This window comes from Rissa tridactyla, chromosome 1 (assembly GCF_028500815.1).
Source record: "Rissa tridactyla isolate bRisTri1 chromosome 1, bRisTri1.patW.cur.20221130, whole genome shotgun sequence".
NCBI lineage: Eukaryota > Metazoa > Chordata > Aves > Charadriiformes > Laridae > Rissa > Rissa tridactyla.
In genome coordinates this window covers 65972288-65991163 of record NC_071466.1, presented here as the reverse complement: position 1 = coordinate 65991163, position 18876 = coordinate 65972288, and the positions used below count along the sequence as shown (strand labels likewise).

The 18876-nt window shown below is 40.9% G+C and overlaps 1 protein-coding gene across 2 annotated transcripts in view; it reads right to left on the bottom strand.

Annotated features, from left to right (window-relative positions):
• Positions 1-18876, bottom strand: part of MYO16 (myosin XVI) — a 327046-nt gene that overhangs the window by 266870 nt on the left and 41300 nt on the right. For both annotated transcript variants that reach the window (XM_054193468.1, XM_054193479.1), the window contains exons 3-4: positions 8351-8421; positions 4346-4489 (exon numbers count right to left, since the gene is read on the bottom strand). In XM_054193468.1, coding sequence (XP_054049443.1) covers positions 4346-4489; positions 8351-8421 — 215 coding nt within the window. The remainder of the gene's footprint in view (positions 1-4345; positions 4490-8350; positions 8422-18876) is intronic.

Below are 18876 nucleotides of genomic sequence, written 5' to 3'. Positions count from 1 at the left end.
GTTCTAACTGTTTATCAGTTTAGGAGTACGCACACAATCCAAAGGATACACAAGCTTCAAAAGTATATACATTGAACAGATCAAGGTAATAGAAGAGATAAAATATCACCTTCTGAAAATTTTATCCTTTATTTGCCACAAGTAGTGACAATGTTTAGAATGGGATACTCTTACTAAACATATCTGATGACTGTGGTTAGGTAAGCAATGCTATCTTAGGCACTAAGAACAGAAAATCGAATTTATACATATTGCATTGTACATTTACTGGACCTCAGTATCAGCATGGGTTCGTGAAGGGCAGGTCATGCCTATCAAACCTAATATCCTTCTATGATAAGGTGACCCACTTAGTGGATGAGGGAAAAGCTGTGGATGTTATCTACTTGGATTTTTGCAAAGCTTTTGACACTGTTTCCCACGGCATTCTCCTGGAGAAACTGGCTGCTCATGGCCTGGACAGGTGTACTCTTCGCTGGGTAAAAAACTGGCTGGACGGCAGTACCCAGAGAGTGGTGGTAAATGGAGGTAAATCCAGTTGGTGTCCGGTCACAAGTGGTGTCCCCCAGGGTTCGGTGCTGGGGCCGGTTCTCTTTAATATCTTTATCAATGATCTGGATGAAGGGATCGAATGCACCCTCAGTAAGTTCGCAGATGACACTAAGCTGGGCGGGCGTGTTGATCTGCTTGAGGGTAGGTTGGCTCTGCAGAGGGATCTGGACAGGCAGGACCGATGGGCTGAGACCAATGGTATGAGGTTCAACAAGGCCAAGTGCCGGGTCCTGCACTTGGGTCACAACAACCCCATGCAGCGCTACAGGATTGGGGCAGAGTGGCTCGAAAGCAGCCCGGCAGAAAAGGACCTGGGGGTGTTGGTTGACAGCTGGCTGAATATGAGCCAGCAGTGTGCCCAGGCGGCCAAGAAGGCCAACAGCATCCTAGCCTGTATCAGGAATAGTGTGGTGAGCCGGACTAGGGAAGTGATCATCCCCCTGTACTCAGCACTGGTGAGGCCCCACCTCGAGTACGGCGTTCAGTTTTGGGCCCCTCACTACAAGAGGGACATTGAGGTGTTGGAGCGTGTCCAGAGAAGGGCTACAAAGCTGGTGAGGGGTCTGGAGGACAAACCTTATGAAGAACGACTGAGGGAGCTGGGGTTGTTTAGCCTGGAGAAGAGGAGGCTGAGGGGAGACCTCATCACCCTCTACAACTACCTGAAAGGAGGTTGTAGAGAGATGGGGGCTGACCTCTTCTCCCTGGTGACAAGTGATAGGACAAGAGGGAACGGGTTCAAGTTACATCAGGGGAGGTTTAGATTGGATATTAGGAAACTTTTTTCACTGAAAGGGTTATTAAACATTGGAATAGGCTGCCCAAGGAGGTGGTGGATTCACCATCCCTGGAGGTGTTTAAAAAAAGGGTAGATGGGGCACTTAGGGACATGGTTTAGAAGTGGCTTTTGTCAGGGTAGGTTAAAGGTTGGACTTGATGATCTTAAAGGTCCCTTCAAACCCCAGCGATTCTATGATTCTATGATTCTATGACCTAATTATAGTTTTAATAGAAAAGCTGGGAAAACAACATTCCAAGCATTACAAGGGGCTGTATCTCTGCATTAAATCAAATGGACCTGGGAAAACTAGGCCTTGAAGCCAGCTAGCATAGAAGAGACCTTGTTTAGTCCAGTAAAGTCTCTTAGCCTCTACAATGTGACAGCTGGATATGAACTGGTCCCTGAGGCTTTCCAGCTTCAAAACCACGATGAGGAATTGTCTGGAAGGAATCTAGATGGCACATGCCAAAGTCATGCCAGAGACATTCTAACAGTTTGCTAGTACAGATGATTGTGGTCCAACACCCGGGAAGACTCCTGGATACTGCTTTCTGGTTTTCTAGAGCAGGTGTAGCCTCAAAGGCCATCAGAATCCTAAGAGATTACCAAAGAATATCTGGTACAGATCAATGTTAAAACCAAAGTTACAGAGTGGAAAATGCTATCACAGGACAGAATAGAATAAAATAGAATAAAAGTAATTCCAGGTTCAAAACAAAGGTTTTGTGGAAGCCCATGCCATTTACAGATCAGATAGCAGCCACAGTACTTCTTTCAGATACATAGCATTACATGATAGTTTGCATAGCCATTGACTCAAAATCATGCTACTATAACTCACTATGCTGAAGAAAATCAGAAGATAATCCCCTTTATTACTGAAGACTGCTGAAGACTATTTGCTTGTGGTGCCACTCTAATTGAATACAGCAGACTCATATATTCCACAAAGTGTAACTCAAAGTGATGGCTTTGACTTAGGAGTCAAACACAATGAGTCTTAGGTTATTATAAAAACACAAAACAATAATCAAAAAAACCCTTTGTTTCATTAAAGTTGTCATAGCAATTCAAAAGCACAATACATGTTTATAAAGGGCACAGTATTTGGGGGGAAGAATCTCTCCATTCAGAAATTCTTTCCAATTTGGTGTGACAGAACTAAAGTCTATACACGAAAACTTTCAAGAGTTACCTGTTCTGATTCCAAACAAAGGTTGAAACTTAGGAATTCAGAACTGAGATGAAGTGAAGGAAGGTATCACTGATCCTGAACTGAATAAAAGATTTTATTTTTCATTTATTTTGTAATTTAATATAGGATATCTAGTGAAATACTATTCTGGGAGAAGACAGACATTGATCTGACTTTTCTCTAGAAGACGAGACATTTGGACTCAAGTCCTTAAAAGTCCAAGGGGGCTTTAATGAGTATCATACCGGCTAAAAGCCCCCATTCCCACCACGGATCTAGTGTAGGGATCCAGAACAGTTCCCAGCTACTATCTTCAAGCAGAGACAGATATTTCCCTACAGGATGACTATTTTGCGGGATAAAATATAGGCTATACTCTTTTCTTTATTTTTTCCTACTGTCTAGCTAGACAGCTTCCCACACAAAATACTTCTGGGACTAGACATGGATGATGACAAGTTGAGCATGAGCCAACAAGATTGCAGGCCACAGATTTCTTGGACTTCATTGCCAGCAGACTTAGGCACTGGTGGGAGTCCACCCCTGGTGCGGTACCAGTTGTAGGCTCCCCAGTAAAAGAAAGACATGGATGTACCGGAGTGAGTCCTGTAAAGGAGCTACAAAGACGACAAAAGAACTGGAGCATCTGTCATACAAGGAGAGGTTGAGGGACCTGGGCCTCCTCAGCCTGGAGAAGGCTCAGGCGGGTATTGGCAATATGTGTAAATGGGGCGAGTAAAGAAGATGGAGACAGACTCTTCTCAGTGGCGCTCAGTGAAAGGGCAAAAGGCAACAGGCACAAACTGAAATATAGAAAATTCTGATTAAACCTAATAAAAACCTCTTTTTTTTCCGTGCAGGTTGACCAGCGACTTTGTAGACTTTCCATCCTTGGAGATATGGTCTTAGGCAAGCTGCTGTAGCTGGCTCTGCTCTGAGCAGGGGAATTGGACTAGACAATCTCCCAAAGTGATTTCATGAAACCTATTATCAAGTATACAACCTTTAAAAATATTTCTCCCTTCATTTTACCAGTAACATTGAAATACCATTATAAGTATGCTAAGAAATGCTGATCTACTTGCAACAACCTATTAAAAACATATATATTTTTAAATTATACAAATAGATTAGTAAACCATAAGTTAGACTGTGAACTGTCTCTGCACTACTGTTTTTAAGAACAATCTAAAATGAACTGGGAGAAAGAGCTGCATTAATATCCTGGAGTAAAACCAGAGGCTGTGATCCTAGGAATGGAATGAACAAAGCTGCTCTCTACAAAGTCTGAATACCATATCTATTACTATATTGGGTAAACTCTGCTTTAAATGACAAAGTTTTTTAGATAAATATTAAATGGGCCTCATTTTGGCCATGTCCACAAACACTTCTTTATGAATACTCAGTGCAATTGAGCGCATACCTGCTTTTAAGAAGGAGTTTTTTATAAGATTGTCTGCGAACTCAACCCTTAACAGAAAGTGACAAGGAGAAGAGAAAATAAATTATCCGAATATCCCATTTGGGACTGAGTGCTTATCGGAGATATTAGCTCCTGACCACAGGGAAGAGATAGGAGAGACTTGACATTGATGTTTATACTGAATTCTCACTGAAGGCCTAAAAATGCTTCACTCTCTGCCTTCTAAAAATCTTGAGCACCAAAACAACATCAAGAAAAAACCACACACAATATATGCTTTCACCGAAATAATTAGTAGCAATATATTGCATTCATATAGCAGTTTCAGACCTTGTGGTGTTACATTCTGTTTCCTTTTCAAGCACACAATGTATTAAATTGCTTTACTTACTAGCAGCAGTAACAGGACAATATCAGGATTATCACAGGCACAGGCTACATGCATTGATGTCCAAAAATCCTCATCTTGATGATTTACATTTACTCCTCTGTCAATTAGAATTTCTGCAGCAAATGCATTATCGTAGCGGGCACACTAGAAGAAAGAAAAGCATATTAGGGGTGGTGTTTTACTCAGTGCACAATTGAATTTATCACAGACAATTTTTGCTCCATTTAACATTTAAATTGAGCAGATGATGCACTGTAGTCAAACTGCTGTGTTTGTAGGGGACAACAGCTGATGAATCTATAGAAATAGTTTTGTGGAGATTACAAGTTCCATGTGCATGGTTCACAGAACCCACTATTCCCTGTGAAAAAAACACTATATAAAATCTGCTGAAATCTACAGTAAAGATGAGGCTTTCTTTCTGTTCAATATTGTCACTCTGAATCAGTGTACAAGCATCAGTGCATGATGATCACATCACGAGTAGTGGCATCTAAGTATATGTACACCCACATGTACATACATCCACACGTATGTGGCCTTCTGCCTTTTATGCATTTCATAGCAATAATACACACCTCTCCATAAGCGCTCCAATTTCGAATCCACTAACTATACCGACTCCTATTCAAGCCTCTCTGACAGATAAATACTCTGCACACTAAGGGTGTGTTGGGGGCAGGGAGGGGGATAGTTTGCACATGTGTGTGTTTATATACTTTGTTTTGTTTTGATGATAGAGGTCACTAATTTTGGCAGAGAAGAAAAAACTGACTTAATCATTGTTTTGAGCGTACTCCTCTGTCACATCTGTGATGTTTTACAGGTGTGCTTACATATAATACTTTAAAAGATAATCAAAGCATCTACGTTACAATTCTAGCTCTGGCCTAACACACAATCTCAGTAACTCTCTAGAGAAGGTTTCTCTCTCTTTCCCCACTGGACACAGGCTAAAGGGAGACTAATTTTCTGTATTAGATACTTAGATGCTTTGAATATAATCCTTAATATCTATGCCTCTTACAATATTTAAAGCTGTGGAAGATTTCCCTGTCCCAAAAAGCACACATACACACTAAGAGTACAAATACAGTGAAATCTGCAGATAATTGGTGAGTGAGTTAAATAATTATGTTGTTTTGTCTGTATCCCACATGAAACCACACCATGGCATCCAGTTTGCTGTATTAATTTGCTATGGAAGCCAGGACGCTAGAGGAAAAGGGGAAGAAGGAAAAGTGCTTAACTGGATTCCACTGTGAAGTCAAGACATAGCTGAGAGATCCAAGCGAATGTAGCAGCTGCATGTACTAGTGCGATCATAAATATAGATAACTCAGAAAATGAAAATTAAACTCTATAAGGTTAAAAAGCAGTCCTTCTTTAAATGATTTCCAAACATACTGACCATTAAATTATAGAAGAGAAATTAAGTTCTGATGTATTTCCTTTAACTTGTAACTTATCTGACAGCTCTAGAAACAGACAGTTTTGTTTTGCTGCATAGTAGTACACCTTACATTGAGTTGTTCAATCTTCAAATTGTAACGAATCAGAGATAAGACATTTTATAATACAGATCAACATAATCTCATACCAATCAGATTTTCAAGGCATTGTTAAGCAAAAAAATTTCTAGAAAGCTTCCATACAAAACAAATGACAGATGTCACTGAATCATTTTGTGTATTTAATAATAGATACAGAGCCTTTTGTGATTTGTTACCATTTTGAAAACAGCCTAGATTTGTAGCAGCGATTTAATTGCTGCTGCTCCTTGATTCTTGTTTAATGGTTTTGTGAAGCAATTCAGCAATCTCAGTCAAAGTTCCAGGAGAAAATTGGCACTCATATACTTCCTTACTAGGACAGGCTGGGGGACTGTCTGCATGAATTGATATGACACTATGTGCCCTGAATGGGCAACTCAGGCAAGTACTCTCTTTTTTGGTACTTCTCTAGTGTAATCTAATGAGAGTCTAATGAGCTCCCACGGCTTCCCTGAGATTCAACCATATTGGGATACTGTCTACAGAGATAACAACAGAATCTTTATGAAGTGTCACATTTGAGTTATTTTTTTTTTAGAAATGTATCACATTTTGGAAGTTAACAGAAATGTAAAAAGAAAAAGGAATTATATAATGAATAAGACTTTAAGTAAAATGTGAAGATAAATACACTTTCCATTCATTCTGGAATAAAAACATTTACCCTACAACTGGAAAGAATAAACACTGATCAGGCTCCCCTTTGGAGGAAGCAGCTTACATAGAATTATAGTGGTAAAACTAGTAGTCAGAATGGATCTGAGTGGTCTTTAAAAATATAAAAAAGATGTATGCTAACTTACTACTTGAGCTGTTGCAGGAAAATAAACTTATCTGTTTTCCTGTATCATGACTCTCCTCTCTGTACTGCTCCCAAATCAGGGTCAAATCCAAGTTTCATTGAAATCAGGTTTGCCCCTATCTCCAATAGGACTGGCATTTTCCTGTAGATGAATTATGAACTTACTTAAGAGTTACTTACAAGTAACTCTGACCAAACTGAGGCAGCAGGTTACCCTATTGCAAATGTCCTACTGCAGGAAGCTTTCCCTCCTTTTGAAGCACATGTGTGCCTGTGAAGCAGGAGGCACCAGTGGAGATACTGAACGTGACCATGAATTGGGACATAATGCAGAAGATCAAGAAATGTAAAAGGACAGAGTTCAACTGCAGATTTTATCCGCAGTTAAAAAGTGCATCAGCTAAACCAGACAAAGCAACCTAAAATCCCTAAAGATGGATCTATCTTTTTCCTATTTTAAAATGCCAGTGAGACAGATGTCACATCAGCCACACTGATTGTTTGCTAGGGCTTTCAGCACAGGATAAGATTTCAGATGCCTCAGTTTTGGGAATCCCGAAGATAACATCTCCTATGGGCTGCATTTTTAAAGAGTGATTGAGCAACTTTGCAGCAGGCAAATAGTTGGAGGAGAGGAAAGAGAACTTAAACTTTCTCTTTTTCAACTCATTCCTGCACCCTCCCCTTACCTAGGCCTCTATTTCCCAAAGTCCTTGGTAAGTAGTATGGCCATGGAAGATGCAAAACACAGATTAATTACACAAGGGAAACGCTACATCTTGCAAGAGCATGGTTGCAAGTGTGCTGGCGTCCAATAATATTACAGGATTCTTTTCTTTTTGTCAAGAAATTGCTCTATTTTGTGTATATTCTATGAGAACCTTAATCCAACTGTTCTAAAATGAAATACTCTTCCAGTAGATTTTTTCACTAGATGTTATGCCCATGTATTTGTGAAGTCACTTTTATTTTAGCAAGATTATGCAACAAAGTTGGATCCAAATATCTTAAAATATTTTCACATTGAAGAGAAAGCATGTCTACAATTGAAGCACCACAGACCAAAGTAAAGGATCATAAGACCTAGGAATTTATGATGAGTTTTGCCATTGGCTTTAGCAAAGCCAAAATTTTACCTCTGCTGTGTCTCCCTTCTGTTTGCCTGTCAACCTTTCCGACACATGTCCGGTTTTGGTGATTGTGTACAAGCTGTTTTCCTTTTATCTTCCAGCTACTTAATCTAAATTGCTATGCAGATAATTTGTTAAATATCAACATATAGGAAATTGGTGCAAGAAAATACACATAGAAACAAAAGGAAAAATGTTACATCATGGTGTTTCTCTGAACCATATAATTCTATCTGCGGAATCAAGCAATATTTCCTTTGCTTTTTCTTACTGCACAGATAATTTATAAATAAAACATTTCATTCTACTTTGTTAGTTACCACTCCTATGACATGATCCAATGCAATTTGCAAACAGCCATTTCACACTCACAGCTGGATGCAATCATAATCTCCATGGAGGGCAGTGTAGATAAAAAATTATTGCTAAACCTTTCTTTTTGTTAATAAGCCCAATCTGCTACTCAGTATCCCACCACATCTATCCACAGTCACTAACACTAATCTTCAGTCACTCTTACCAGATGGAGCAAGGAGCCTCCTGAGGAAACTAGTGTATGAGGGTCAGCACCATCTTTCAATAGTCGTAGCACTGAAATATCAAAGAAAAGAGGAACAAGAATTAATGCAGCAATATAGCTAATTCTGGGCTGTTAATAGGCTGATTCTTCATCATCTTCATTAAGAGAATTAATAATATATGCAAACCACTCAGATAACATTTGTAAAACTATCATGTCAGCATTTCCCATCTCATCTAATTTAATGGCTAAGCCTGGAAGCAAAGGACCTTTAATAATGATGTTAAATATGAACAGTATCAAGGACTTCTCAAGCAGACAGATAAGCATGTCAGTTCTGTATGTAGGAGAAGGGAGCTGGAGGAGAGACCCTGTCTCAAGGTCACAGTCACCTGATTAGTTCATTTGGGAGCAAAATCACAGTCAACCAGCTTTATTTTACTTTGTAGAATTCCCATGAGATTTGTTGGCTTTTTCTGTAAATAATTGAAACTAGTGTTCACAACTTATATCACTTGAAATTAATCATCATACCAAAGCTAAACGATCTGCACTCAATTTAACCTTTCCAGTGCACTGCCAGATCACTGACGCAGCATAATTCTTAAAATGATATTTGGAGTCAAGCTCCACTCCCAGTTACATGTATCAAAACCATTTCAAATGAAAGCAGGCTTATAAACGCAAACAAAACCACAACCCTTCATGGTGGTGCTCACCCGAGTGTGAAAATTCAGCACTTTTTCCCCATGGTCTTTATTGCCTTTATAACCTTTTCACTTGAAATCAAAGCATTGACTAACTCATGCTACCAGTGTTCATTTCTGGAGCAGAACTGCACAGTAACAATGCCAGACATTATCAGGGGAACCCACACCAGCATCGTAACCCCGTCTTCACTAAACTGGTAGCAAGAACCCTTTTATAAGGCCTCCCTCCAGGAGGGATGCCTTATAACTGCCAATAATGCTTCCTGTGTAGGAACACAGCTGGTTCTGCCTCCATCACCTGGAAATCCTGGTTTAAATTCCTAGTTAACATTCCTAGACAGAGTTGTGCAAAGGTCTACATAGAAGTTTGAAGGTCTGAGTACCCGAGAAATATGTTCCACTGCAGTGTCTGTCCTACAGGAGGGCCATAAATTTGTCTCAAGGCTCTTCTAACTTCTGTGAATCTGTTAAGAGACTCACATACACCATCTCCTCCTTATCCATGCATTTCTTGTATATGTTTTCTTTCTCTCTATAATATCTTTTAATTCCATTTTCACTGTACATTTAAACTTCTTACAGCATTCAAACATTCAGTTTACCTATTTGAAAGGGGTCAGTCTTCTTTTTAGATTCTGTCAATTCACACATTCAATATTTTCTGAATACGTTGAATGATTTTTGACCAGGTGCCCTAGAAAAATTCAGCCTAAGACAGAAAATTTGGCTAACTGTTTGTACGCCTGTAAAATTGAAGTGACAGACTAGGAAAAACTTGGCATCATTATTACTAAATACTTCATACATAGTAAACACACTGCTATGTTGGAAAAATATTTATAATAGTTATACAAATCCATTTAATCTTTTGTTCTTTTTAAACTTTGAAAATTAAACATCCTTCCAAACCATTGTATAAACTCATACTTTATAAATAGTTCCATGGTACCTATTTTTCCTCACCAAAGGTTTTGCTTCATTTAATTTACATAACTGTAAAAGACATTTATGTTCTGGCAAACGACACTTTGGAAGCTAACTACTATTAGAAGTCACTGTTGTCCCCAGCATTTCCACCAAAAGTAGAAGTGGAACATTAAGTAACATGGAGTAAATGAAATGAACAACTGCAAAACAAGATGAAAAGCACTAAAGCAGAGCAGGGGCGTGCAGAAATATTTACAAATTTTCATAACCTTGGAAAAATGGATGAACAACAAAGAGCAAAGTATTTCTTTCTGCTCTCAGATCCACAAATACAATACTTAAGTACACAATTGTCCTCATCCAGACAAAGAACATTAAAAATAAAGGTTCAGGAGTAAGTTCCTTCCTTCTTTTAATAGCTAAATTGCTGACCACATAAGAAGATGCTTCCTCTACCTCAGGTTATAGTGAGTGAAGACTTTATTGTAAATCCTCCCTCCTTAAATAGGTGTGCAACTACATCCTTCTCAAGAGTTAATATTTTCAATGTTCCTATGTTATGCCATTTCTTTAACAGGCCAGAAAATAAGAATTCCATATCACAGAAGATTTCTGAAGGCTCTGAAAGTAATTTCATTCTGCCAGTCCACAAGGATTTCACCTGAACATTAAGAGTCTCAGTCTCACCAAAACTGGCTTTTGGGAAGGTCCTTCTAAGCAAAGACAGAGGACGAAGATCTCTCCCTTTTGCCAGCAACAGGACACACGGGAAGGTCAGAGGGCTGGGAAATCGAATTTCTAAAAATAATCCCCAAGAATTTCATCTGAAGCCTAAAACAGTAACCAAGTGACAGAAAGAGCCTGTGGCTACTTGGATATAGAAAATATGGGCAATTAATTGAGTCTCTTCCTTCCATCAAACCCCCAAAGACTTGGTTCTTAAAGAGAAGCTAGGCCTTTCCAGATCCATTTAGCAACACCTTGCTGTTGAAACCAAAAAATGACAGACAATTTCTGGATCTGAGATTAAAATTTGTAAGAATGAATGGTTTTGCCTTGTTTTTTACCCCCACCAGAAATGCAGACCAAGATTACAGCATAAAGAATTAATACATAAACTCTGATCTTAAAGTAGAATATCAAATAGCTATGCCCATAAACAAATTATCAAGTCACATACATATGACAAATTAAAGTAGATAAAAGCTCTGTAGTTCGTTTCTTTGTCTAGTTTATTTTTCCTCATTATTGCACGTAGCTTAATCAGTGCTTCAGGAAATTCATGTCACAAAAACTACCGGGCAAGAGATGCAAACTCTCCTTTCAACTGGGCAAAAGTGTTTGTTCTGAATCAGGATTATGTGCTACATTCCTCTGCATGTAAAGACAAACAAAAACCATTCCTCTTCCCTTGAATTCATCCCCCCTGCAAAACACAATAAAAAAGAAAACAAAGAAAAGAAGATGACAGAAGCAAAACCCCACTCCCTAACATGCACCTCAGTCATTCACTTAAGACTTTACTGGTCAGTAGGAAAATATTCACCTTATGTTCATTATTTCCTTTCAATAGAACTACTATAGGTATTGCTAGTAATTTGGGATGAATTGCCTAATGAGGACACAAAGTCATAGATAACTATATTCCAGATATGCTATATATCTCTTAACTAAGGCAATTTTTAAGGCAGTTTTCACAAGACTTTCTTTTAAAACTTGTTTTATTTGTAATCTTTCATGGAAGAGAGTTCTCCAGAAAAGATGAGGAGACTGAAAGCAGGCTTTAAGCCAGGAAGTTGATGTTTACTTACAAAAAAAAATTAAGAGTAAAATTTTCAGTAAACTCTCAAGCCCTTCATTTGTCTATATAAACAGGTCCCTCCATTCTCTGATAGCTTTTAGATTTGACACACAAAATTATCAGCTACTGAAAGCAGAATTTCACACCCAATTTCATATGTAATAAAAGTATTTTAAAAAGCATTGAAGTTATAAAGCCTCAGCAGTAAGATAATACTCAAGGTAGCTTTTTACACATGCCTGATGTTACAATTTTAACTATGTGATTCTGGTGAGCTGAATAGCTTTCCACACTCCATTGGCTGTATTGACTAGATTACTACTTACAATCCAGTAAAGACAGTATTGCCATGCCTGTTACCAGCCACAAATCTTATACTGACCTCCCATGTGGGACTAGGGCTCTAAGGCTTACTTACTCTGGGTTTGTCTTGGGCCGCTCAGAGCTTTGTTTTAACTTTTTTAGCTGTTATAGCAACTGGCTAATGACAAGGTCACAATTACCTAAGATGTTCCAGTTTTGTTTAGCTTTGAATAACTGCGCTGTGTAATGTGTTAAGAATTTTGATACGTACGGCAATAACCAGTACTTACGGTCTGCTGTGTTGAACAGCATCTAGCTACTCTGGCATGTAGAACTATCTATGACCTTATATGCTGCAGACAAAAGTAGTGCAGATCTGAAGTGACAGCAGAGCCTGGAAGATGAATTCAGATGGTTCAGGGCTATCAATAACTCACCAGTGATCAGCTACTGACGGTAACTTAGGAGCTGGGTAATATTTCATTCACAGCAAACCCAGTTTTAGTAGTAACAGAAAACACAAAAAAAAGTGCCTAACATATGTAGAACTTAACCATTGGCCATCTGCTGTGCTGGATATAGATAGAGTACCAGTATATGTTTCTATTAATCATTCCTCTGGGGAGTAGCAGCGAGCTAGTGTAAACTTTGTTCCTGTTAACATCTATTTTTGTTATATATAGTTTAGCAGGAATAACTCTCGCTGGAAGGCTTTACTTGTTCACTATGTGCAGAAACATGACTTACTGCAGAAGCCTAGCTAAGACCATGCTGTTACTGGAATGGATTATCCCATTCTCCTCCTGCCTCAGGCTGCATGTTTCTGCCACTGGCCTCTCACTGGCACGAGGCAAAGATTAGTTTTCAACTAGATCAACAATCCGGGAATCACGGAATCACGGAATCACGGAATCTTCAGAGTTGGAAGGGACCTCTAGAGATCATCTAGTCCAACTCCCCTGCTAGAGCAGGGTTGCCTAAAGCACATCCCTCAGGGCTGCATCCAGGCGGGTCTTGAAAATCTCCAGAGAAGGGGACTCCACAACCTCCCTGGGCAGCCTGTTCCAGTGCTCTGTCACCCTCACTGTAAAGAAGTTTTTCCGTGTATTTGAACGGAACTTCCTATGTTCTAGCTTGTGCCCATTGCCCCTTGTCCTGTCGCTGGGAACCATTGAAAAGAGCCTGGCTCCGTCCTCCTTAAACCCACCCTTTAGGTACTTGTAAACATTAATCAGGTCCTCCCTCAACCTTCTCTTCTCCAGGCTAAAGAGTCCCAGCTCTCTCAGCCTTTCCTCGTAAGGGAGGTGCTCCAGTCCCACAATCATCTTGGTTGCCCTTCGCTGGACTCGCTCCAGTAGTTCCCTGTCCCTCTTGAACTGGGGAGCCCAGAACTGGACACAGTACTCCAGTTGTGGCCTCACCAGTGCAGAGTAGAGGGGGAGAATGACCTCCCTCGACCTACTGGCCACAGTCTTCCCTATGCAGCCCAGGATGCCATTGGCCTTCTTGGCGACAAGGGCACACTGCTGGCTCATGGATAATTTGCTGTCTACCAGGACCCCCAGGTCCTTCTCCTCAGAGCTGCTTCCCAGCATGTCCGCCCCTAACCGATACTGGTGTTTGGCATTCTTCCTTCCCAGGTGCAGGACCCTACACTTGCTTTTGTTGAACCTCATTAGGTTCTTCTCTGCCCAGCTCTCCAGCCTGGCCAGGTCACGCTGGATGGCAGCACGGCCCTCCGGAGTGTCGGCCACCCCTCCCAGCTTGGTATCATCAGCAAACTTGCTGAGGATACACTCTGTCCCCTCATCTAGGTCATTAATGAATATATTGAACAAAATTGGTCCAAGTATTGACCCCTGAGGGACACCACTGGTTACAGGCCTCCAACTGGACTCTGTGCCGCTGATCACAACCCTCTGAGTTCTGTCACTCAGCCACCTCTCGATCCACCTCACTGTCACCTCGTCTAGCCCATACTTCCTCAGCTTCCTAATGAGGATGTTATGGGAGACAGTGTCAAAAGCCTTGCTAAGGTCAAGGTAGATGACATCTACGGCTCTCCCCTCATCCAGCCAACCCGTTATAACATCATAGAAAGCTATCAGATTGGTCAGGCATGATTTGCCCTTGGTAAATCCATGCTGACCACTTCCAATAACTTCCTGTTCCTCTATGTGTTTGGAGACGACATCCAGAATGAGTCGCTCCATTACCTTCCCAGGGACAGAGGTGAGACTAACCGGCCTGTAGTTCCCTGGGTCCTCCTTCTTGCCTTTTTTGAAGATTGGAGTGACGTTAGCCTTCCTCCAGTCCTCAGGCACCTCTCCTGTTCCCCATGACTTTTCAAAGATGATGGAGAGTGGTCTAGTGATAACATCTGCCAGCTCTCTCAGCACTCGCGGGTGCATCCCGTCAGGGCCCATGGATTTATGAATGTCCAGCTTGGCCAAGTGGTCTCTGACCCGGTCCTCCTCAACTAAGGGAAAATCTTCCTCTCTCCAGACCTTCCCCCTTGCCTCCAGGGTATGGGATGCGTGAGGGACGGCTTTATCAGTGAAGACCGAAGAAAAGAAGGCATTCAGTAACTCTGCCTTCTCTGTGTCTTCCACCACTAGGGCACCCGTCTCATTCATCAGTGGACCTATATTTTCCCTAGTTTTCCTTTTTCTGTTGATACACTGGAAAAATCTCTTCTTGTTATCTTTAACTGCAGTGGCCAAGCTGAGTTCTGATTGAGCTTTGGCCCTTCTAATCTTCCCCCTGCATAGCTTTGTTATATCTTGATAATCCTCATAAGTTGCTAAGCCCCTTTTCCAGAGAATGTAAGCCTTCTTTTTTTTCCTGAGGTCCAGCCAAAGCTCTCTATTTAGCCAGGCTGGCCTTCTTCCCCGTCGGCTCGTCTTTCGGGACATGGGGATGGCCTTCACCTGTGCTTCTAAGAGCACCTGCTTGAAGTATGACCAGCTTTCCTGGGCACCTTTGCTCTTCAGAACTGCCTCCCAAGGGACACTCTCAACCATGCTCCTAAACAGGCTAAAGTCTGCCCTTCGGAAATCCAAGGTGGCAGTTTTGCTGGCTCCCCGCCTCGCTTCACCAAGAATTGAAAACTCTATCATTTCATGGTCACTCTGTCCAAGATGACCTCCAACCTTTACATCCCCCACAAGACCTTCTCTGTTAACAAACAGCAGGTCCAGTAGGGCACTTCCCCTAGTAGGTTCCTTCACCAGCTGTGTTAGGAAGTTGTCCTCCACACACTCCAGGAACCTCCGTGACTGTTCCCTCTCTGCTGTGTAGTATTCCCAGCGGACATCCGGGAAGTTGAAATCCCCCACAAGAACAAGGGCAGATGATCGTGAGACCTCTGCCAGCCGCTTATAGAATACTTCATCAGTTTCTACATCCTGATTAGGGGGTCTATAACAAACTCCCATCACGATATCTGCCTTGTTGGCCTTCCCCTTGATTTTTATCCATACACACTCAACACTGTCATTCACAGTGTTGAGTTCCAGACATTCAAAACCGCCCCTAACATAGAGGGCCACCCCACCACCTCTCTTCCCTTGCCTATCCCTTCTGAAAAGGGGAATGTGGCACTGTGTAAAGGGTATGTACAGGGAGAATGGGTAGCCATTACTTTCAGCAAGTTTGGGCATGAGCTGACCATGAAACTGAACCACTGGACAACAAAAGTGATACCGAAGGAAGCGAAATAGCATACTTCCACCCCTTCCACTTCCACCAGTTAAGGAAGTGTCATTTTTTGCCCCTTACTCCCTCCATAGTCAGACCTTTGGTCCAACACTGGCATCTTAAACTCTGTATAGATGTGCCACTTAGAATTCTTGCCACCTTCATGCCTCTTTAGTACCCTTTTCTTTTTCCTCGGTAGTCACTCTGTACTTTCAGATTGTACCAAAGGTACTTAGGAAGAACCCACTATACAACTCAGCTGCGCATGAGAACAGACGAATGACAATCTCTGGTAAATTATTCTTAATCAGGACAACAAATGAAATCAAGCAAGATGTCATAATTTTTTGGTGAATGCAGTCTTTGAAAAATATTTACCTAACACTTTTGCTATGATTACTTTAAAACTAAGTTTATTAAATTTTTTTAAGTACTATTAGTGGTAATTTAATCATTCTTTTAAGTTGTCTTGTTTACCTAACAAACACTTTTACAGTAGTAATACTGTTACCACATCATTACTAGTGCAATAGTTGATGCTTTCTTTCAAAGCAAGCCCTACCCATCGGTTGACAGTGCTTATTCAGAACTGTCATGCCCTTAATGGGCTTTTCAAACAACTGTTTTGTAATCCTACTGCTTTTTCCATCCTTGAAATATTTTCAGCGATCACTGGCAACATCTGTCAAACTTGTTCAAACCTCATCTTCTCATTTTCTGAAGAACTCTAGGAAATACATTCCCACCTTTGCTGCATAAAGATTAAAGACAACAAACCATAAAGGAAACATGTGCAACATTTGGACAGCTAAGTGTTATGCCATTCACAGAATGCAGAAATGAAGAGAGGAAAAAGACCATACCAGCTGAATTTCATACCAGCTGAATTTGAGAATGTTAGCCTTGCACACTCAAGCTATAATGTCCACTGTTTGAACAGAGCACTGATGAGAATAGGGTTGATGCCTCCATCGTCCCTGGCAGAGCTCCCGTAGTTTATAACTTTTTTAGGCAGCCAAGAATCAAATTACCATAACCTCAAAGCAACTGGGCCATTGATTCTCTGCTGCATTTAAAAGTGTAATGTGAATTGTCAGGCTGATTCCTGAGCTCCATTCAACAGAGCATTATCTTTAAATGAAACAAACCAAGCCACCAATGAAACAGGCTGACAGAGGTACTCCTATAGCCCCGGAGGACATCTGTCCCAGCTTTAATGCTAGGCACAGATCAAAACACACGTTAGTTTTATCCCATGCTCTCTCTCTTTGTGGAGAAATCAGTCAGACCCTAGGCTTGGAACCAGTTCAGGGGCTCTTCAAGCAGCACAAGTAAGCACATGACAAGATAGGTCCCTTCCTTTCTGCCTAATCCTTCGCTACTTTCCCACCAGGCCTTGTACCCTCCACTATTATACATCCATGCCCAGGCATTCAGCAACCCTGACAGCTTTCTGCCAATGCACTGTTGCTCTGGAGGTCAAGGGCACAGCCCTCCTGTTATCTGAGGTACCTTGAACTGGAAAACCGTATTAAAAATAATGGTCATGTCTCTGGGCCGCGTAGACACCAAGTCAAACTCCAATGAGATCCCTGTGGATGGACACAGTTCCCTCCGTGGGGCAGATACTTCTATCACCGTAGACATAGCCAGAATAATTCATGAGTCTAGGGCCTACCATTATTTAATAACTGATAAATTTAAAGCTTCTTATTTAGGCAAACTCCCCCTCTTTCATTTCATTCTTAAATATGTGAAATTTAATGCGGTCTGTGCTTCCACTGAAAAATATTAACGCCCCAAATCTAATGGCCTAAAAAATGCCAGTGCGTGCCTCTTACAGTGCCCAGGCACAATGATACAAATTAACTTATCTCCTTACACAAAAGTGACAATGGGCAGCAGTCAAACATGACATGCCTGAGTTAACTTGTGATATGGCAGGCAAAGCACCTCTTTTTTCGAAGACTCTGAAAAGACAGATATTCACATGGAAAAGCGGTGTAGACTCTTAGATCGTTTCAGAGGAACAAGATTTAAAAATAAGTGGGTCACATTACCTAATAGCTACATCTGACACCTTTTTTTTTCTTAGAATATTTATTCCTAAAGTCCTCTTTCTTTTTCAGTTCACAGTATCCAACTCCTTCCTGCTTTATAGTTACTCTTTCAAATAGAAGGATCCTAATTTACATCATTTACTTGAAAATACATGCACTGACAATATCTTGAGTGACATGGAAAAACGGTGGTGTAAATCACAGTAATTTAGAGAAGACTGGCAGTAGCCATTCAGGTCTATGGCCCAAAGGTACTGCTGCAAGGGGGACACCCCAGGGCACTAGGCAATGGTGGTGATCCCTTGTTTTGCCTCCATTTTGAATTAACTCTTCCAAAGCCAGAGCTTTGGCTGGGTCACAGGGAGAAAACTGCTGTGGTCAGGTCTGTCCCACTTGTATACAAAGTTGTGATTTTCCCTCACTGTAACTAAAACCTGTATATACTACAGATGTTGCTAGAATGATTCAACACCATCTCACAAAATAACACGTGCTTAGCTAAAAATATTGCTTCTATCATCATAGCTGATAGCACAGCAGGCAGCAGGGGTTTTGCCAGCAGAGCTACTTCCCAGGCCAAAATAGCCGTGTCATCAAAAACTGGTAGCACAGACCTGATTGAATCCTGAATTTCTGTTAGTGAGATAAAATTACAATAAAAACAAAGCTTATTAAAATTTACCATAAGATGATCACTCTAAAATTAACCTTGAACACTCTAAAATTAACCTTAGGAGAAAGCAGTTGATCATACAGTAAACTTAAATACGGCTTTTCTCAACAACTTCACCTCCAACTAGCTTATGTGAGTTATTTATTTCAAGGTTAAAAAGACACCAAAAAAAAAAAAAAGGAACCTAATATCTTAGCATTTAGGTCACCTATTGCAGTCTATATCCATATTTTATCTATCTCCAACCCACAGGTTCTCCTGGAAGTCCTGACAAAGGTGACGGAAACAGCAAGAACATCGTCAGCAGGCTACAGCCTGTTATTACCAAAGCTCACAACCCCCTGGGTTCACCT